Source organism: Cnephaeus nilssonii (genome assembly GCF_951640355.1).
Source record: "Cnephaeus nilssonii genome assembly, chromosome: 24".
NCBI classification, from domain to species: Eukaryota; Metazoa; Chordata; class Mammalia; order Chiroptera; family Vespertilionidae; genus Cnephaeus; species Cnephaeus nilssonii.
The window spans coordinates 8,982,112-9,004,477 of record NC_137095.1 but is presented as its reverse complement, the minus strand read 5'-3'; the positions used below and the strand labels follow the sequence as shown (position 1 = coordinate 9,004,477).

General features: G+C 49.0%; 1 protein-coding gene across 1 annotated transcript; it reads left to right on the top strand.

Moving 5' to 3' along the window:
• The first annotated feature begins 3,558 nt into the window (after positions 1–3,558).
• Positions 3,559–20,141, top strand: ARRDC4 (arrestin domain containing 4). Its single transcript, XM_079764010.1, has 8 exons — positions 3,559–3,978; positions 9,343–9,409; positions 9,827–9,974; positions 12,557–12,659; positions 14,221–14,477; positions 15,441–15,603; positions 16,597–16,751; positions 17,312–20,141. Exons 1-8 carry the CDS (start codon positions 3,690–3,692, stop codon positions 17,366–17,368), a joined length of 1,239 nt encoding a protein of 412 aa, XP_079620136.1. The 5' UTR covers positions 3,559–3,689; the 3' UTR covers positions 17,369–20,141.
• Positions 20,142–22,366: the final 2,225 nt, after the last annotated feature.

Here is a 22,366-nt window from a genome sequence, read left to right as displayed (position 1 = left end):
CTTGCACAAGTTACTTAACCTTTCCCGGCCTCAGTTTCCCCATTGGAAAAACTGTGTCCAAAATATTAACTACCCGATAGGGTTCTCCTGAGAATTAAATGTAACAATATATGCAATACACCTGGTCCAGACCTCACAACATAGAAAGCACTCAATACATGCTCATTGTTACTGCTTTTAGTATCTACACTAATAAAAGAGTAACATGCTCCCATCCAAGTACTAACCAGGCCTGACCCTGCTTAGCTTCCGAGATCAGACGAGGCCGTAGACAAAAAGAATAACATGCTAATTGACCGTACCTTCATGACACCCACCAGCCAATCAGGAGTGAGTATGCAAATTAACCCAACAAAGATGGTGGGTTAATTTGCACACACAGGCGCCAAGCAGCCGGGAGCAGGGCGGGATGCTTGCATCATCGCCATGGCAATGATGCAGGCGTTCCACACCACCCCAGCCGTTCCAGGCCTTTGGGCAGCGTGGGAAGGCAGAAAGGCGGCTCTGGCCAGAGCGAAGGCGGTGCCGGCAGCCAGGGGAAGGAAGGCCCATTCTTGCACGAATCTTCGTGCATCGGGCCTCTTGTCACTAATAATAAGTTAACATGCCCACACCTCCCAGGGCTGGAACAGCAAGGCCCAGCAATGTTTGCCTCGCCTACTCGCAGTAGCAAAGCTAATGCTGGTCCGGGCAGGGTTGGCATCAGCGCCCAAGGGCAGCCATGAGGGAAGGTGGGGAAGACGCCGTGGCTCAGAGTCCAAGTCCCAGCCCATGTCAGCATCTCACTCACCTTCACACGCCAACTGGTCTGAAGCAGCAATAACAGAAGCCAAGACAGACTTCAGCACGAAGAAGGCAAGCACAGGGCTGGGCTCCGGACCCCGGCAGATGCCCGGACAGGGGGCAAAACACAAAACAGCCAGAAGGGCTGCAGACGGATGCCCATGGGACGCCCAGGGCTCAGGCCACACTGCACTGGCTGGGGCAGGAGGAACTCTCCAGACCCTTCCAGAATCAGCAGAAGGGAGCGAGCTGGCACCAAGCTGCCGAGACCCGCTCCCCATAGACTGAAGGGAGCGCTGTATTGAAGCTGTCCCTGGATTATAGGGACACGCCTGTCTCCCTCTCTGAGCAAAGGGAGGAATAAAGTCCTCCATGAAGAGGCAGCCCAGAGTGCACACCTGAAACAGCAGTTATCATCTGGAATGTCCAATTCGGGGCGCCCCCGAGCCCTAAGATAAGACATGGCCCCAGGACCCCAGCCTCAGAGTCATTCTCAGCAGAACCCCCTAAAGACCTTGCCACTCCCAGCGGCTCTCCGAGGGAGACGGACTCTGCATTGTTGCAAGATGCTACGGATTCAGACGCATGGTCCAGTTGGAGAAATGCTGTTAGGATGCCCTTAGCAGTTAAGGGGTCTTGCATGGGTGTGTGTTCAGACCTATTTGCTCTCTCAAGTAGAGGGGTGCTGAAGGCTGGAAGCCTGCCCCCCATTTCAGAGACTGTCACGGTCTTTGTGGTCTGCCACAGGCTTTTGGCTCACTAGGTTGTCCCTGTGTAGCCGGAGCTAAGCCGGTCCCGGCCAAGTGGAGACTGAGTATTGAGGGACAGCCAGTTCAGGTATCTGGGAAATGGAACAGAAATTTGGAGCAGGGGTAGAGTTAGAATTTTAAGACTCTCCATTTGACCCTTGATTCTGACTCTGTATCTGAAGGTATTTCCTTCATTGTTTGCTCATCTTGGTTTTGTGTTCCACTTTATCATTTGTGATTCTGAGAAGGCCAACAAACATTTATGGAGCGCTTCTTGTATGCTGAACTCTTAGGTACCAGAAGGAACAACGATGATGAGACAAAGTTCTGCGTTTCAAGTGGGGGTGATGGACAATATGCAAATAAATACATCAGGCCTGTTTGTAAGAGGCATAGTAAGCACTTGTTGGTTAGTCTAGATAAATACAATGCTCAGAGAAGAACAGCTATTTCTGAACTTTACTCAGGACTGATTTTCTGACCTTTTCCACTTGGAACTATGAAGCCTTATTAAAGTCTCACATTAGCCCCAGCCAGTTTGGCTCAGTGGATAGAGCCAGTTTGGCTCAGTGGATAGAGCGTCGGCCTGTGAACTGAAAGGTCCCAGGTTCGATTCCGGTCAAGGGCACATGACCGGGTTGTGGGCTCGATCCCCAGTGGGGGACTTGCAGGAGGCAGCCGAGCCATGATTCTCTCTCATCGTGGATGTTTCTATCTCTCTCTCCCTCTTCCTTCCTCTCTGAAATCAACAAAAATATATTTTTTAAAAACAAAAATAAATAAAGTCTCACATTAACCATCTAAACTCAAAGAGAACAGTAGAGCAACCTTTAGTTTGGGATCAGAAGAGAAGAGAAAGAAGAGAAGAGAAGAGAAGAGAAGAGAAGAGAAGAGAAGAGAAGAGAAGAGAAGAGAAGAGAAGAGAAGAGAAGAAAAGAAGTAGTTATATCAGGCAAGGTCTTAAATCTCAATATGAGATTAAGCCATCATTATTAGCTCACTCACTGACTTGGAATTTTTGTAAGGGATGCGTTTAAAAGGGTTAGATAATAATGATGGCCAGATAGTGGCGGCTCGGCTAGATGGAATGGATAAGGAATGGAGGATTAAAGAAAACAATGGGACCGAGGACAGGGGGGAAAGGGCTCTGGGCGTGGACGAGTCATCAAAAACAACTGGTCATTTTTCTGGGTCTATGATCCTGAAGTCACGAAATCCTTTTGGGTGGAGCAGAAACTGGGGTGGCTGGTTTGGAAACAGCCTGATTCATGGCCTGACCTTATTTACAGCAGGAAGGATGACCCGTCCCAGCCATTCCCACCTGAGAGAGGCGGCGAGCCCAGCAGTAGAACTGGTTCGAGTGGTACCAGGTTGGGAGCCAGGGCCTTAATTCCCACCCTAGGAAAGAGGGCGAATTCTGAAACCTGGAGGCTACTTACATGCCACCTTGCCCATTCAAGCTCCCCAATCTCCTAAGGAAATGTTACCGAGTTCCACTTTCCAGGACATCTATTTCCTCTCGAAAACTTGCAGATGCAATCAGAACCGCAGCCAGTTCGGCCACAACTTCTGGTTCTTGTCTGAACCCAGTGACTCCAGCAAAAGGCTGCCCATGTGCCAGAAACCCCGCCCCCGCCCGTAACCATAGGGACGGTGACAAGCCGCTAGCCCTGGGATTCCCGGTCCCGCCCCCCTCCCTCCCGAATATTGTTCCTCACTATCTGTCCACATGGGCGCACCACCTCCCTATTGGCCGGTGCCCCGGGGCTGTGCCTCGCCCCAGCCAATAAGCGGCCTGTGCACGTGCACAGCTGCGTATCCCGATAGGTCACTACGGGCCGATCACGCACTGCCTACCTGCGCCGGCCACCGCGTGGGGCGCCAATGAAATGACTCAGTAGCCACTTCCAACCAATCGGCACCAGGCGGGGTTCGCCGCCGACCTATGGGCGCGCGCCGGGGGCGGGCAGTCCCGGCCGGTTTCCAGTCCCAGCGGGGTTTGTTAAAGGGACAGGCCCCACGGCGCGCCAGGGCTCCACGGGCCATCGCACCGCGGCCACTGCGGCGGCCGCCCTCCGTGTGCGGCTGGCGCCCGTGACAGCGGCGCCGCTCGGCTCCCGGCCCCGGGTCCCGGGCGCTGCCGATCTCTTCGGCGGGATGGGCGGTGAAGCGGGGTCGGCAGCGGCCCTGGGCTCCGAGGGTCGCGTCAAGAGCCTGGGTCTGGTGTTCCAGGACGAGGGCAAGGGCTGCTACGCGAGCGGCGAGACGGTGGCGGGGCGTGTGCTGCTGGAGGCGGCCGAGCCCGTGGCCCTGAGCGCGCTGCGCCTGGAGGCCCTCGGCCGCGCCACCGCCGCCTGGGGCCCGAGCGCTGGCTCCGCAGCCCCGGCCGCCGCCTCGGAGGTGGAATACCTGAACGTGCGCCTGAACCTGCGCGAGGCCCCGGCTGGTGAGCACCGCGGGGACAGCCCCGAGGTCCGGGTGACAGCAGGGGCGCTTGGGAGGGGGCGCGCCGGGGGGTGGGGTTCGCCCTGGCCGGTCACGCGCAGGTAACAATGCCTGCACCCCCACCCCCACCCCCACACCCCACTTCACAGCACCGGGGAGATCCTGCGAGGTGGGTGCATCCCTCTACCTGGCATCCCAGACCTTCTAAGAAGCGCTCTCTGGGAGTGAACCGGTTGCCATGGAAACCTGTGATGCACTGTCAGGAACCCAGCGTCTGGGGACTCCAGGTCTTGTCCCTTCAGGCCTGAGGAAGGGAGGTTGCAACCCTGAGGTGCCATGCCCTGCTGCCCCGTGTTTTATGGGCCTCCCCTTCTGCCAGTCCTGAATCTGGGTGCTGGTTCATGGTCAATTAGCAAAACCTGTCTGGCGGGGTCCTAGTTCAAAGAAAAGTTTTTCTTGGCCATCCTACTTGAATTCTGCCTCTACCTTTCATGCTTTTTCTTTATTATTTTTGCTGCTTTTGTTCCCTTTTCACGCCGCCCACCCCATCCCGTTAGAGACAGTAGGGTCTGGACATGGTAAGAGTCTCTGGAGGGGCCCTAGCTGGTTTGGCTCAGTGGATAGAGCGTCAGCCTGCGGACTGAAGGGTCCCGGGTTCGATTCCGGTCAAGGGCACATGCGTGGGTTGTGGGCTGGATCCCCAGTAGGGGACGTGCAGGAGGCAGCCGATCAATGAGTCTCTCTCATCATTGATGTTTCTATCTCTCTCTCCCCTCTCCCTTCCTCTCTGAAATCAATAAATATATATATATTTTTAAAATCCTCTGGAGGCAAGATCACCCTTCCTTTCCACTCTGGTGAAGTCCAGTTTAATAGGCTAGGCCAGTGGTCGGCAAACTCATGAGTCCACAGAGCCGACTATCAACAGGACAACGACTGAAATTTCTTTGGAGAGCCACATGTTTTAAACTTAAACTTCTTCTAACGCCACTTCTTCAAAACAGACCCGCCCAGGCCGTGGTATTTTGTGGAAGAGCCACACGCCAGGGGCCCAAGAGCCGCAGGTGGCTCGCGAGCCGCAGTTTGCCGACCACGGGTCTAGGCTTTTCCAGGAGTCTCCATGTGGGAACCCACTATATGGCTGTACCATTAGCATTACGTGCAATCACTGATTTCCTTCAATCGTAAAATTACTAGGAACATTGAGTCTTGGTCTTCTTTTAGCTGGTAGAAGCTATCTTACTTTTTTTTTCTGCTTCATCAGCTTCAGCTTTTAGCTATTAAATAATGATACAAGTCCCCTCCCTGCCACCAAGAGTAAGATGCACTGTATTTTTGCTTGACCCTTGCTATGTCTTATCCAAAATCAACAGAATGTGCCGTTTTGCCTTGTCCTACTATGTGAAAGTAGACTGCCCACAGGTAAATCCTAAAGGTGTGTAAGAATGGAGTGATCCCCAAAATTGTAGTGAGGAAAAACATATTTGGAACCAAATCTCTCTTGGGTTATGTTTTTGTTTGTTTGTTTTTAAATTTATTTTTATTAATTTCAGAGAGGAAGGGAGAGGGAGAAAGAGATAGAAACATCAATGATGACAGTCATTGATCGGCTGCCTCCTGCCCGCCCCCTACTGGGGATCGAGCCCACAACCCGGGCATGTGCCCTTGACCGGAATCGAACCCGGGACCCTTCAGTCCGCAGGCCGACGCTCTATCCACTGAGCCAAATGGGTTAAGGCCGAAGCTCTCTTTTGAATGACCAAGAGCAGTGTGTTAGGTGACAGCTGTTACCTGCCTTTGTGCCCGTTCATCATGAATGTGGTTTCCGGGGGGCAGTCAGCTCCCACCTGCCTCCCCGAAAGGTGAGAGACCACAGATTCTCAGAATGGCTGAAAGGGCCGTGGAGAGAGAAGTAAGTTGTTTTTGTCAAGGACTTTGGACTCTGTGTCTGGGCCCATGACGACTGAGTAAATAGATGTAAGATTAACAGCAGTTAGACCTACCTAGCAAAAAAAAATAAATAAAAATAAAATACTTTGCTAAAATCTGGGCTAACAAATAACATGATGATTCACAAGTCAAATTTTGTGTTTTCATTCTGATGGGATGGAATGTCCAAATCTAAACAACTGGACTCGCTTGTTTTCAGAATGCATCCTAACAAACATTGGCAAAAATATGTGCTACTTTAAAAACAATCTTAGTTTTAGTGGCTTTCATACAGAAAGAAAAAGAGGTCACTCCTGGATCTGGAAGACGCTTGGAAGAAGTCGGCAACTTTGCATAGTCACAGATCCTCAGGGTCACTTAATTCCAAAGCATAACGGATTGCAATCATCCGAACAGATTTTCAGAAATATTGAGAGTTTGGGGAAGGGATCTATTTTCAGAAAACCTCCTCAGCTCATTCTTGGGCATTGCTCATCTCTAACCCAACTACTTATTTTCATGGCGACTGATTTTCTTCAGAATATTATTGCGAAATTGTGGTCAAGAGACCAGACCGGCCGGAGAGTTGGTTTCAGTTCTTGGTCACCCACCGGCAGGGTGACCTTGTGCGCACCCCTCATCCTTCCTGAGCCCCCCTCTAACTCTGAAGGGCTTCTAGCTCCCACAGCTCAGCGGTGCCTGAGTTTGGCTTTGGCTGTAAGACCATTAGCAACTGGAACATCTCCCCGTGACATATGGGAAAGGACGCGTGAGTCAGCCTGGGAAACTTTTAAATTCTAAACAAATAAATGAGAAAGAGAAAGAGAAAGAGAACGAAGACAAATATTGGAGTCCAAATACTGTCACCCACACATTTATCACCTTTCTCAATTGTTCTTCCTGTTTGTGTTTTGAGGTGATTACATCACTCTTTTAAAGATTCCTTTTTAAAAAATATATATATATTTCTATCGATTTCAGAGAGGACAGGAGAGGGAGAGAGAGAGAGAGAGAGAAACATCAATGATGAGAATCATTGATCAGCGGCCTCCTGCACGCCCCCTACTGGGGACTGAACCCACAACCCGGACATGTGCCCTTGACCGGAATCGAACCCGGGACCTTTCAGTCTGCAGGCCGATGCTCTCACCACTGACAGTTCCTATGTTGGTTAGTTTTGTCTTGAAGAGGGAACTTCATCTCCCTCTGACCCTCTTTTGAAATCCTGGACCACTTCCCCCACACGTCTATCATGCCCTGCTTCCTGCGTTCCCTTCATCTGAGCGCCCCCCCACTCATCTCCATGCCAACCCCAACATGCCATGGGTGTGGTCCTCAGGGTGCCAGTCCCCGGCCCCTCAGGCCCCAGCACTCCGTGGTCACTACCAAGGCCCTGTTTGAGGATTGAAGTTATTCATCCTTATAGCCAACTGCCTGCCATCTGAGCACTATCAACTTTGACCTCAAATGAAACCCACCATTTTAAACATTTTACAGTACTTTAAGTTGGCCTATTCAGCCCTAGCTGGTGTGGCTCAGTGGCTAGAGCGTCAGCCTGGGGACTAAAGGGTCCCGGGTTCAATTCTGGTCAAGGGCACATGCCCAGGTTGCGGGCTGGATCCCCGGTAGGGGGCGTGCAGGAGGCAGCCGATCATTGATTCTCTCTCATCATTGATGTTTCTCTCTCTCCTTCTCCCTTCCTCTCTGAAGTCAATAATCAATAATATATATTGATTACAAATTAGAATCTAGCCCAGCTCTCAGGAGCCCGGGGCCTGCCCTGAGCCTTCCCTTGCTGGCTGCGCAGTGAGTGGTGTGGCTTCGCTGCTCAGGCTCAAGGGTACACCTGGGCCCAGGACTCCATCTCTCACTGTCACTTACCGTGGCTCCCATCCCCGTGACCTGTTCCTTTTGCCTCCAAGACTCCCCCACCCCATGGATTTAGTTGAATGACCTTAAATGGCAAATGTTTTGTTTATTTTCCCCAATATATCACACATGGAAAATTGGGGACAGATTCAGGAGACAATGGGCCAGGACGGTGGGTGTTCCTGTTTTCTAAAAGCACGAGGTTGAAATGTTCACTGAGCTGGTTTAAGGCCTTAGAACTCCCGTGACACACTATCCCGTCTCACTAGCGATTCCTGCCTTTTAACTGCTTTCAGTGAACGGATGCCGTCGTATCAAGTGGCCAGACACAGCTCAGACAGAGCGTTCCCAGTCTCTGCGGCCCTTTCTTTGTCCTCGTCACCCCACTCTGGAGGGAATTTCATTGTAAACTTGAACCTATGAGCGTGGGAAGAAGGGAACGTTTACAGGGTTCCCTGGAGGGCCCCCGACCAGCACTGCCAGCGTGGAGCTGGCCTTGAACCTGAACATGCAACCTGCGTGTTCATTCAAGCGCCCACAGGGCCTGTGGCCTCGCGCGGTCCGTCCACACCTTGCATCTCGGCCTTCCCACAACCAGGGCTGAGCCTCGGCGTGAAATAAAACGGGGCTGGCTGACCCCGAGCAGGAGGAAGGGGTCATGGCCGCGCGTGGCAAAGCCCCTCTCTGAGAATATCCCACGCTAACCACCAAGACACCCATTCATCAGCAGACCTGGGATATAACCAATACGTGGTTCTCGCCTAATAACTGGTCCTGTTGGCTGTGTAGTATTATACTTAATACGCATAATAGTCGACGTTAATTTTTCTCTTTTTCCGCCTCTGCCCAAGGAGTACACAGCCTGACTGTTGTGATATACCCAAAATAGATAGATGTATTTTTTGATTAGTTCATTTTCAGTCAGATTTAACATTGGTATCTGATGTTAGCATAATAGTGTACTGATGTTGGTATACCCGTGCTAGTATAAGAGTGGGTGGTATCCATACAAATGTTTATGTATATACATACAAGTATGTGTCCACTTGTTTATGTATAAACACATGTGTGCATACAAATGTTTAGGTACATGCACATATGTGTGTACACGTGTTTATGTATATACATTTATGTATACAAATGTTTATGTGCATACACATAAGTGTATGTACACATGTTTATGTGTATACATATGTATGTATACAAATGTTTATGTATATACACATAAGTGTGTGTACACGTTTATGTATATACATATATGTGTGAATACAAATGTTTATCTGTACACACATACATGTGTGCGCACACGTTTATGCATATGGGAGCGCTGGGGTCACACACTTTCTGGTTGGTACTTGTGTAATTGTCTGTTTGAAGACAGAAGCTGTATACATGGTGAAACTTGGTAAAAACTGATTCAAATTTTAATTCTCAAAACCTCTGTTCAATGAACTTTTTGGAGTACTAGCCAGGGAAACCTCCTTTTTAAAAAACATGTGACTTAGGTGGTGACACTTCCTGACCTAGTACTAACCTTAGTCAAAATAAAACGTCTCCTCTTTTTCAGGTGAAGGCATCCTCCTATTACAGCCTGGAAAACACGAATTTCCATTTAGCTTTCAACTCCCATCTGAGTAAGTGGAACAACGGTAACTTTCTAAAATTTTCTTCCCTGCCCCCCCGTCCATCCTGCCCCCCGTCCATCCACACGTGTGGGTACCAGTACCTTCCGACTCTCAGGTGCGCTTGCTTATCCCGAAGAGCCCCCAAACAGCCCCGCCCAGCTCAGGCTCCCGGGCCCGCCTGGGCCCGCCCCTGCTCTCACTCATGTTTCTTTTAACCAAACCAACATGCTTAGAGCTTTGCCTGGTGTGCGTGTGTGTGTGTGCGTGTGTGCGTGTGTGTGTGTGTGTGTGTAATGTGTCTTTTTAATCTTTATTGCTGGAAGTATTATATAGGTCCTCCTTTTCCCCCCATTCACCTCCTCCAGCCGCTCTGGTTTTGTTTACCTGAGCAGTAAACTTAGCCATTCATTTCTTTGGGGCGCCCAGGCTGTTGGTAACCTCCTTCACCGGCAAGTACGGCCGCATTCAGTACTGCGTGAGGGCGGTTTTGGAAAGGCCCAAGCTACCTGACCAGAGTGTCAAGCGGGAACTCCAGGTGATCAGTCACATCGATGTCAACACACCAGCCTTACTCGTAAGTCCTTCCTCCTTCCTTCCCGGCCCTGCCCTCTCTCCCTCCTTCCTCTCTCTGGCGGAATCCACACCGAGCCACTTAGGGCTGGTCTGCCCTGTCCCTTCCCCGATACGATCTCGTAACCCAGTGGTCGGCAAACTGCGGCTCGCGAGCCACATGCGGCTCTTTGGCCCCTTGAGTGTGGCTCTTCCACAAAATACCACGGCCTGGGCGAGTCTATGTTGAAGAAGTGGCGTTAAAAGAAGTTTAAGTTTAAAAAATGTGGCTCTCCAAAGAAATTTCAATCGTTGTCCTGTTGCTATTTGGCTCTGTGGACTAATGAGTTTGCTGACCACGGTCGTAACCCATAGGCATTCATCCTACACATGTGCTCCCAGGTTGAGCAAATTACAAATCGCGTGTGTTAACCAATGACGCAGGCGGGAACGCATGAATAAGGCTTAGTAATAATATTATAATAACGCGGACCCGGAGAGCGTTCCTGCTACCAGAGCCGCCACACGCACGGGGCTGGGGTATTCTCAAGCCTCCAATAATAGCAGGTTGGGGAGCAGTAATTATGCAAGAGTATTAATCATGCCCAGCCTGTGATTGAGGCTCGGGCCATTATGCTATGCATCCTTCTATCCGGCGTGTCATTTTCTAACATTAAGTAAGTGCAGGCAGCTGGGTGAGGACCCTTTCACTCATCATTTCCCTATGACAGATGTGGCCACATCACAGCATTGAACTTGTAATAACCACCCGAAATACTGTAGCCCGAGGAGAAAGCTTCGGCTCTAAGTAACAACAGAACGGCCGCGATGGGGGCTAATGAGCGAGATTCTTTTATCTAAACCCACATTATCAAAATCATATAAAATTATACCTCGTACTTTCATGATAGCTACTGGGACCGAATGGTTCTTCATTTCAATATGAATGAATGATTTTTTTATTTTATTTTTTTTACTTCATAAAACATACTGGGATAATTTAAACTTTTCATCATGACACACTGGTCACAAAGATGTATTTTAATATGGGAGGGTTTCTTTTTTAGCCAATGCTTTTAAAGATAAGGAGAAAAAAAGCCACGAGTTAGAGGAGTTGTTTAACTCTATTTCCGCAAGAAAATGGAATAGAATTTACTCTAATGTTCACCTTTAGATTGTGAAAATATTAACAGATATGCCCTGTTGGCACATTTCAGACCCAAATCATAAACTTAACCAGCACCCAGCGATCCGGTTTATAGCTATGGCTTACCCCCGGCTTAACACCTTTGAAAACTGACAATGCCTAGTGTCTTGTATTTTTAAAAACTATTTCGAATTGGAAACTAAACTATTTATGGGGCCATTGTGGCAAATGATTTAAAGAGATTTTTTTTTTGCCAAAAAAATACTATTATCCTTTATTATGCTTTCTTTTCTTTAAATATATTTTTTTTTTATTGATTTCAGAGAGGAAGGGGGAGGGAGAGAGAGATTGAAACATCAATGATGAGAGAGAATCATTCATTCGCTGCCTCCTACTGGGAATGGAGCCCTCAACCCAGGCTTGTGCCCTTGGCCGGAATCGAACCTGGGACCCTTCAGTCCGCAGGCCGATGCTCCACTGAGCCAAACCGGCCAGGGCTACTATTCTTTCTATAAACAAAGAAGAAGAACATTGTAACTTTGGGCTTTACAATGAACTTGTGATCTGTGCATCCTGTAACCCGAGCCTTTTGAGTCCTGCATCATTTCCTTTCTCCTGTGGAGTGGAAAGTGCGGTGGTGTGTTCGGTAATCGTTCGGATCCACAACCCTGGGTATGTTTTCCTGCCATTACACAGAAACCAAAAGCCATTCTAAGTTAAAAACCCTGGAAATGTCGGCCTAATAATGCATTTGGAAGGAAGTGGTGAGGAAAAAGGGCAGTTGGCTTATTCCCCAGTTTAAATGCCAAAACACACAGAACATGATGATTATTGATTTTTCTGCCATTTCTCCTTTGACCTGATCTCCATATAAAGTCTTAAAATAAAATCAAATAGTTCTGCCCTCACTGGTTTGGCTCAGTGGATAGAGCGTCGGCCTGCGGACTCAAGGGTCCCAGGTTTGATTCTGGTCAAGGGCATGTACCTTGGTTGTGGGCACATTCCCCAGTGGGGGGTGTGCAGGAGGCAGCTGATCGATGTTTCTCTCTCATCGATGTTTCTAACTCTCTATCCCTCTCCTTTCCTCTCTGTAAAAAAATCAATAAAATATTTTTTTTTAAAAAAAAAGTAGTTCTCACATGTTAATAGGGATCCCTAGAGGTGCTGGTTGCTTTTGTAAGGGATGGTGTATCATTTCCCAGAAACAATGACGAGGATGGTCCCACCCTAATCCGAATCTGAGCATTCACCTTCGTTTTCCCAAAAAGGGCATGATTTTCAATGCTTCGTGTTTCGGTAAGTATTCTACCTAAAATGTCACCGGAGATCAGGAAGGTTGATCTGCCTTTTGGAAGACATTCCTTTACAACTCCGTCACGAAGAATCACATCATTTTCTAAGTTTTGTGAATTTCCTGGACTGGTTTCATTAAAGCTGTTTTCTTCTTTGAAATGTCCAAGAGCCCCGTATTGAAAACTCAAGAGAAAATGGTTGGCTGCTGGTTCTTCACCTCGGGTCCGGTCTCGCTGAGTGCCAAAATCGAAAGGAAGGGATATTGTAACGGTAAGCGCAACGTTTTTGAACGTTCACCTGGCAGATTCATTCACTTTATTAGCTAAAAATTTAAGGGATCTTAAATAGTGTGTTTTGTCATTTCTGAAGTAGACACTATTTTAAAACATGTCTAATAAAGGTGGCTGTTTTAAATGTAAATAATTGATATTTAGCCCGGCCGGCGTGGCTCAGTGATTGAGCGTCGACCTAGGAACCAGGAGGTCACGGTTCAATTCCTGGTCAAGGGCACATGCCTGGGTTTCGGACTCGATCCCCAGTAAGGGGCATGCAGGAGGCAGCCGATCCATGATTCTCTCTCATCATTGATGTTTCTCTTTCTCTCTCTCTTCCTCTCCCTTCCTCTCTGAAATCAATAAAAATATATTTTTTTAAAAAGTAAATAATTGATATTAAATATTTTTGAGTGGACAAGTAGATTCCAATAAAACGCCAGATATTACTGACTTCAGTCCTGTTACTCTTACACCTGGAAAAGCGGGTAAATACTGGCATCCTGTTTTCATGTAAAAGAACGTCCAGGACAGTGTTGCTCAGTAGAGAGCTCTTGTATGAAAGGGCTGCTAGGCATTCTGATTCCACGCTGGGAATACAAACATCCGGGGCTAGAATGTAGAACACTGGCCAGCTTAACAGCCCGGCTGATATCAGAACTCCCATTTGTGAAGGGCCCGATTCCATTCCAGGGATCTGGCCCCCACCCCGGGGTCCCGGCTTATCAGAAACGAATGGGGGATGGTAGGTAGGATGGTGGGCGTACCATGCGCATGTAAAACTTGCCCACCAGGCATTGTTTTATTTGTGCCTTACCATCTAGTCCTTAAAAACCAAGGCTCGGTTCTTGGGGGGCGGGGGGGCGGGGGGAAGATTTTAATTGGGTGGGCACTGAGCTTGTTAGTGAGCTTTTGTACTTAATATGGCATTCAATCATTAACTTGTATGTCTTACCTTAATTTTTAAAGTTATTAGTCATTTGCATCACTTTAGAACTGGTAACCTAATATCACAACATTAGAAAGTGAATAATCTATAATAATAAAAGCATAATATGCTAATTAGACCGGACGTCCTTCCGGACGACCTTCCAGACGAAGCCGGGGCTGGGAGGGAAGCCCGGGTGCCAGGTGCCTGCAAGAGACCAGAAGGAAGCCCGGATTCCAGGTGCTGGCAGCTGGGGGAAGGAAGGCCTACTCTTGCACGAATTTTATGCATCAGGCCTCTAGTCCTATATAATAAAAGTTAATATGCAAGCTGTACCCTTGACAGAGAGTTCGACCAGGGGGCGGGCCTAGCCAATCAACTGCCCACCCATGCACGAATTCGTGCACCGGGCCTCTAGTGCAATAATAAAACAACATCCACCACAACCTGCAGTGAATTTTCAATCCTCCGACTCAGATTTACAATGAGTTTTCCATCAGGGCTTCTCAAAACTTGTTGCAGGTTTGTTGCGACCCTTCCAGCTTTCAGGGGTAACAGCTCTCCTCCGCCGTGGGGAGAACTTCCTGCAAAGTCTCTGAAGGTTTTGGTGTGTGTGTTTTTTCCATTTTAGGAGAAGCTATTCCAATCTATGCAGAAATAGAGAATTGCTCCTCCCGCCTGATTGTTCCCAAAGCTGCTATTTTCCAAACCCAGACGTACTTGGCCAGCGGGAAGACGAAGACCGTCCGGCACATGGTCGCCAACGTGCGAGGAAACCACATCGCTTCCGGGAGTACCGACACGTGGAACGGGAAGATGCTGAAAATCCCGCCCCTCCCACCGTCCATCCTGGACTGTTGCATCATCAGAGTGGACTACTCCCTGGCGGTAAGCAGAGCTCTTGGCAAAACCAACAGCGTGCAGGATGGAGCGGTGACGGCGCCGGGGTCCTGGGACTATGCGCGCTCGATCCCTAGTCAGTTCAGGTCGCAGCACTGCACCCAGTTGTGGGCCAGATGAGCACCGGCCTTAGCTTTTGAGCAAAACTATCCGCCTACGGGATTTAACTAAGTGACGTGAAAGAATGCAGGTGCATTGTAGGTGCTTGTTGTATCGAAGGGCACGTACTCCCTTTTCTATGGTCATTACGTAAGCCACGCTCACCAGCAGTGAAGTGTGTTAAGGCCACGGTTCTCCGTCCCTGAGTGTGCACTGTATTTGTGCACTCCTCCTACGGTCTGTCCTTCCTCTTATTGGGTCTGGACAATGGACAATTGTATTATGGGGCGGTGGCAGGCGACAAAGGCATTCGTTTCTATGAAAAAATAAATGAACCAGCAATTTCTGTAGTGTTTAACTTTGTTGGTGCCTTTTCTTTTCTTTTCTTTTTTAAAAAATATATTTTATTGATTTTCCACAGAGAGGAAGGGAGAGGGATAGAGAGTGAGAAACATTGATGAGAGAGAAACATCTATCAGCTGCCTCCTGCACACCTCCTACTGGGGATGTGCCCTTGACTGGAATCGAACCTGGGACCCTTGAGTCCCCAGGCCGACGCTCTATCCACTGAGCTAAACCGGTTTTGGCATCTTTTCTTTTTAAATATACTTTTATTGATTTCAAAGAGGAAGGAAGAGGGAGAGAGATAGAAACACCAATGATGAGAATCACTGATCGGCTGCCTCCTGCACGCCCCCTACTGGGGATCAAGCCCACAACCCGGGCGTGTGCCCTTGACCGGAATCGAACTCAGGACCCTTCAGTCCCTAGGCCGACGCTCTATCCACTGAGCCAAAGAGGTTGTTGGTGCCTTTCTGTCTCTCTCATTTCCCTTTTCTTTTTTGATAATAGGTGTATATTCACATCCCTGGTGCTAAAAAACTGATGCTGGAGCTGCCCCTAGTGATCGGGACGGTCCCGTACAACGGCTTTGCCAGCAGGAACTGCAGCATGGCCAGCCAGTTCAGCGTGGACATGAGCTGGTGGGCCCTGGCGCTGCCGGAACAGCCCGAAGGTAAAGGGTTTGGGGTTCTCGCAGAAGGAAGCTTTGCACACGAAGTACCTACGAATAGGAAGTGGAACATAGTGAGCTCTCAGATGGGAATTCCTGCTGCCACCATAACTAAGCTTTCCCTTCCTCTTACTAAACCCATCAGACATTTTACGAGAAGCCACTGAGAGTTTAGCTTGCCCGGGAATAAAGTCTGTATTCCCTGATTCTGGTGTAGAACAGAAAAGCAACAAAACGTAGTCAGCATCAAAGTACAGTGTCATATACAGTGAGTGGCCAGATTATTATGATCTCTGAATGCATAATAATCTGGCCACTCCGTGTGTGTGTGTGTGTGTGTGTGTGTGTGTGTGTGTGTGTGTGTGTATTAGAGGCCTAGTGCATGAATTCGTGCATGGGTCGGGTCCGGCCAGCCTGGCCAGGGGGAGGGGACATGGGTGGTTGGCCACCTGCGTTCAGAGATCATAATAATCTGGCCACTCGGTGTATTTTCTGTAGCCACACTTCTTTTTTTGTTTTTAAATATATCTTTATTGATTTCAGAGAGGAAGGGAGAGGGAGAGAGAGAGAGGAGCATCAATGATGAGAGAGAACCATGGATCAGCTGCCTCCTGCACACCCCACACAGGGGATCGAGCCCACAACCTGGGCATGTGTCTTGACAGGGAATTGAACCGTGCCCTCCTGGTTCATAGGTTGACGCTCAACCACTGGGCCACGCCAGCCAGGCTGTAGCCACATTTCAATGATTTTTTTTTAACCTAGATTATAATACCTCAAAAGCATAGAGTATCATCAATGTCCGTAGTTTCATCCAAGCAGACCCTCCTAACTGCTTGTTGGTGCAATGTGCATAAAAACTTGCTGATCCGAGTGAAGCCGACCACGGCTTTAGCGTCAACTTGAGAGAGAATTCTTGTTCACGTGAGAGTTCAGAGGGGTTCGTGGAACTGGGTTTTGCACGGGTGTCTTAGTCCCGCCCCCTTTCCGCTTCAGCTCCCCCAGATTACACGGACGTGGTGTCAGAGGAAGAAGTCTCCAGGCACGGCCCCCCTTACCCGCGGCCGCCCAGCTGGGAGGGCGAGGCCCGCTGCCCCGCGTTCGCCTGCATCCAGGACTTCCGGCTGCAGCCTCCACCTCTTTATTCAGAGGTAAACAGAGCGAAAGCAGATCCATTCGCCCTGCGTTGTGCTGTCTGTGCGTTAGCCTTTGTCAGTTGCTAACACAAGTTTCTGTGGGGGTTTTTTTTGTTTCTTTTTTTTATTTTAAAAAATATATTTTATTGATTTTTTACAGAGAGGAAGGGAGAGGGATAGAGAGTTAGAAACATCGATCAGCTGCCTCCTGCACACCCCCTACTGGGGATGTGCCAGTAACCAAGGTACATGCCCTTGACCGGAATCGAACCTGGGACCCTTCAGTCCACAGGCCGACGCTCTATCCACTGAGCCACACCGGTCAGGGCAAATTTCTGTTTTGTTTTGTTATGTTTTGCTTTTACGGTGACGAGAGATGAGCACTGTGTCATTGGCCACCCTCTCCAATGGAGCACTTTCCTTGTGCTCCATTACCATGGTTACCGCGTGGGACGTGGCCGAGGACCACAGAGCATCAAAGCGCCTCCCGGGACTTGGTGGTCCTCCCCATCGCGTCCTTAGAAACAGGTCCCGGAGTCGTTGCCAAGGAGTAACCGGGCTGCTCTCTCTTGCAGGTCGATCCGCATCCCAGTCGCTTAGGAGAGGCCCAGCCCGTCTCCTTCATTCTCTGAACGCACCTCAGAAACCACTGTGACCCGCACTAGAGGACGCTGGCTCTCTCTCCCGCCTTTTCGGGGACTTAGGGAGGGACGATTCGCTTAAGAACATAAATAGGTCAACACCAAGGAATTAAAAACTACGTGAACTTTTCCAGGGCCCGACGGGACTGTTGCCCGAGCTGATGGCAGGGCCGAGCGTCCCCGTGGAAGAGGGGGTGACCTTGGGAAGGCGCAGCGTGTAACGCGGTCCCGATGGGGACCCAGTAAGCGAAGGGGCCAGGGATGTGGGTGACCAGGGCAGCGCGCCTCTCAGAGGGAGCCCAGAGCGGAACAAAGAGATTCCGAGCTTCCGGGCTCTATGGGCGCGCTGGGAGGGCACTTGATTTTGGAGATGTTGGCAGCGCAGGGATGTGCAGGCCCCGGGAGCCAGGGGTCGCCTGATTTCTCCCCGACCCCCTAGGACTCAGGTCCAGGAAAGACCTCTCTTGAGATCAGGGTCCCGGGAGGTCCCGATGAGGCGATTCGGCGCTCACTCTCCGGGGGGCTGGTGGGCGATGTGGTTTGTAAGTGGGTGGTGGAATAGGATGAACCACAGCAAGAGTCCCTCCCAAGCCCGTCAGTTCCAAGGGGAAAGATGAGCTTCCACACGGAACCCGTCTGTGGAAGGCTGGGGTTTTTACCCTCTTTAAGTACCTGGACCGGATATGTGTTTGCTTTTCCTCACGTCTTATTTATAGGAGCATGTCAGAAAGAGAAGGGGGTGGGGGTGGGGGGGGATGTTGCATCCTTAGAATGCCTGGATAACTACTCCAGAAAGAGATAAAAAGAAGGTCTTTTCCTAACCTACCTCTAGGGGGTGATCAGACTGGTTTGAAACCTCAGGCTGACACGTTTTTGGAGGGTCTAGACCCGTGGTCGGCAAACTGCTACTCACGAGCCACATGCGGCTCTTGGGCCCCTTGAGTGTGGCTCTTCCACAAAATACCACGGCCTGGGCGAGTCTATTTTGAAGTAGTGGTGTTAGAAGAAGTTTAAGTTTAAAAAATGTGGCTCTCCAAAGAAATTTCAATCGTTGTCCTGTTGATATTTGGCTCTGTGGACTCATGAGTTTGCCGACCACTGGTCTATACGTGGCCCTGGTGTCTTACCACATCTGAAACCACACCCAGGGAAAAAGCCCCTTCAGTTAGCGTTGGATGGAAGTGCGTGGATAAACATATACACCAAAGGGCATTTCAAAATAAATGCAGTCACAGAGGGTAGATAGGCCATTTTTTTAAAAAGGCATGAATTTCCTTCCTGTGGGGAAGACTCCGTGGGTCCTGATGACAGGCACCGCCTGGAACCGCGTTAGTCCAGTTCTTCAGTGATTCTGTTTAAACTGTGATTTCCTTTCTTGTTTCGGTGCAATATTTGATTAGCATTTAACCTCAGGAGAGTGAGACCAGCAGGCTAGTGTACCTGCTAAAATCCTGAGGAGTGTTTTCCCTCCCCCCCTGGGCCCCCCCAGTCGTGGTCTCACAGTCCCTTGCTCTGTCCTCTCGTCTGTCAGTTCTGTGGCCTGGCAGCGTGTCTGGACAGCAGGGGACGGGAGATGGGGCACCCGTGACAGAGACCTGGGACCAGCTGAGGCCTCGGGGTCTCGTCCACGACCTAGGGTTTGATCTAGAAACCCCGGTGCTTCATTCAACAGAACCGTTTACCTTCCAATCAGTGTGTTCGGTGAGAAATCGAAAAAAATATCCTCTCCGGTTAAATTCGGAATTGAAAAAATTAGTCGGCCACCTGATCAGGGATTTTTCTACAAACGTTAGATACGTGTATGTTTTTTCACCCCTCTCTTCTCTGTGGTCACGGAAGCCTCGCGTATGTCTTTCCGTGTGAGCCACTGTTGAAAAACCACCAGGCAAGATGGTCACACCAACAGGTGTGCGTGGGACTGAAATTGTCAGAGCGCGATTTCCCTGCCTTCGTTTCCAGCTCTGTTTGTTTGGGTGTTCGCTGTAAAACCGGGATCTGCGTTTAAGCCCTGTCGAAACCGTTTCGGTTTTACTTTGAAAGAGATCACCTCCCACTATGTGTTGAAATCTCAATGAGTTCACGCGCCCTGTCCAGACTTTGTCCATCTCCACGACCCCCAGACACAGTGAAGAATGAAGTGGAAGAGTGAGGAGTAAGAGAAGGTCTCAGTATCTGGTGGCTCCAGATCGAAAAGCCAGTACTTACTAGACTCTCCCCCTGGGGTTGCTGTATCCGCTCGGTTAGAGAAATCTTGACGCGAACCCAGAAAACGGCAGCACAGCGGACACGGCCCTTTAAGAGAAGACCTCAGAAGTGGGGTTCGCCTTTTTCATTCCTATCAGTATGTCTGCCCTTCCGTGGGTAGAAACTGCATTCCTTTCCTTACCCAGATTTTATGAATGTGGATCATTCTACTCCGGGACAGAGAACACTTGGAAATGAAGGTAAAATGTTAGCTGTTGTATTTGCTTGTTTCGTTTCCAAAGAAACCATGGCCTTAGAATTTTCTTTCTGATGCAAAAATTTTGAAATGGAAAATGTGAAACTTCTGGCACACAAAAAAAAAATCTTCTGTGGGTAGAACTTACTTTTTTTTTCAATAAAAAACTCAATAGGCAGGCGGTTGTGTTTTTGATAAGTTGACTATGAACGCTTTTTTATTTTTATTATTAAAAATATGGTAATTTAACCCACAGGGGAAAAAAAACAAAACGAAGATTGTATTTTGTACTCTTGTTTGAACCCTATGGGTTCCTTTTGTTAATAAAACGATCACAATGATGCTGGGAGTTGCTGGTTTTGTTCTGTTTGGTTGTGACTGTGACAAACTGTTACAGACTTAAGGGAAATCAGTACCATAAAGCCAACACTCACTGCAGGTAGGGTGCCTTTGTGTCCAGAGGGTCCGAGCCTGTTTCTTTTTTATTTTATATTTTGTTGTTGTTGTTCATCCTCACCCAAGGATATATTTCCACTGATTTTTAGGGAGAGTGGAAGAGAGAGGGAGAGACAGAGAGACAATCGATGAGAGAGAAACACATCGATTGGTTGCCTCCTACATGAGCCCTGACCAGGGAGGAGGCCGCAACCGAGGTACGTGCCCTTGACCGGAATCGATACCCGGGACCCTTTGGCCCGGAGGCCAACGCTCTATCCACGGAGCCAAACCAGCTCGGGCATCTGAGCCCGTTTTTACAATGGGCTCGGTTTCCCCAACATCAGTGTGGGAGAAGCAGTCAAGAGGAATAATAGGTGTAAGCTATATGGGTGGATAACAGAGCATTATCTGCCTTTATCCCCAAATGTAGTGGCCACTTTTCAAAACCCTGGACTGATTAGTAGGTCTGGTGGGCAGCCGGTGGGCCCACACACACTAGGGACACGGACCTAAATAAACCTCCCCTTTCCACTAAATACTCACATAGACAAGAGCCATATGTGTTGTTTTGGGAGGGGGTGTTTTGTTTTTATAATATATTTTTATTGATTCCAGAGAGAGAGAGAGAGAAACATCAATGATGAGAGAGAATCAATGCTCAGCTGCCTCCTGCACGTCCCACACTGGGGATCGAGCCTGCAACCTGGGCTGGGCCCTGACCGGGAATCGAACCGTGACCTCCTGATTCATAGGTCGACGCTCAACCACTGAGCCACGCCGGCTGGGCAAGCCATGTTTTATACAAGAAATTAGAAACCTGCCCAGACCCTCAGTCCTGGAAAATTAACCTTAGCCAAGTGGTAAAAATGAGAACAGGCGTTTACTCCTCAAGCGTTTATATTATGTGAGATGGTGTTCAATAAATCAATAATAAATATAGGTCGCATCCGCATTAGCAGTCAACATAAATTAAAACATTTGTCCCAGAACTATTCTAACATCGAGGCCACATTCATTAGCGATATGTAGTTCATATCGGAAAGTCGTGGGCTGTAAAATTTAGGACGAGGCAGGACAGCCCAAAGAATCGAGGACAAAGGCCTCATGTTACAAATGAGGATACAGAACCCAGAGGTTTGACCTACATTCTCTACAGGATCCTTGCTCCCTCTAAAATGTCCTGACTCCCCGGCCTCCACAGAAGTTAGGGAAACAGTTGCTGCTCGAAACCACACCACGGTAGCCTCGCAGACCTGGATGCTATGCACACGCCGAGTCAAGTCTTTCGAGTTTGTATCTAAACGTCTCATTAGTGCATTTAATGAGTAGCTGGAACCCGTTTTTCAGCAGAGGGGTTGGTTTCTAACTCATTTTGAAATAATTATAGACTCCCAAGAAGATGCCATAACAATAGAGCAATCCTATGTATCCATCACCCAGTCCCGCCCACAGGGAACCCCTACGTAACTATAATACATCCTCAAAACCAGGAAATGGTGTTGACACAATATATACTGAGTGGCCAGATTATTAGAGAGGTGGTGAGGGGGGAGGACATGGGTGGTTGGCCAGCCTGCCTGCTGGTTGAACTCCTGGTCGAGGGGACAATTTGCATATTAGCCTTTTATTATAGAGGACAGACACTGAGTGGCCAGATTATTATGCGTTCAGAGATCATCATCATCTGGCCACTCAGTGTATACGATCAACCAGAGCTCAGGCCTTACTGGGATTTCATCGGGTTCTGAATGCACTCAATTGTTCTTGTGTATGTTTATGTGTCTAGTTCTGTGACATTTCATGACACGTCTAGCGTCATCTCGTCACCGCAGTCAAGATAAGAACCCCCTGCCCACCAGGAAACTCCACTGCCCTGGGCAGTCACACCCGCCACTTCCCAAGCCCTCATCATCCGGTCCTCCTCCCTATAGTCTCATCACTTGGAGAATGCTACCGAAAAGGAGTCATTCCGTATGTACCTTCTCAGTTGGCTTCTTCACTCGGCATAACACCCTTAAGACCTAGGCAATAGATCAATAATTCCTGCCTTTAGGTTCCAGCTGAGACATTTTAAAAGACACTCATTGGCCCTAACCGGTTTGGCTCCGTGG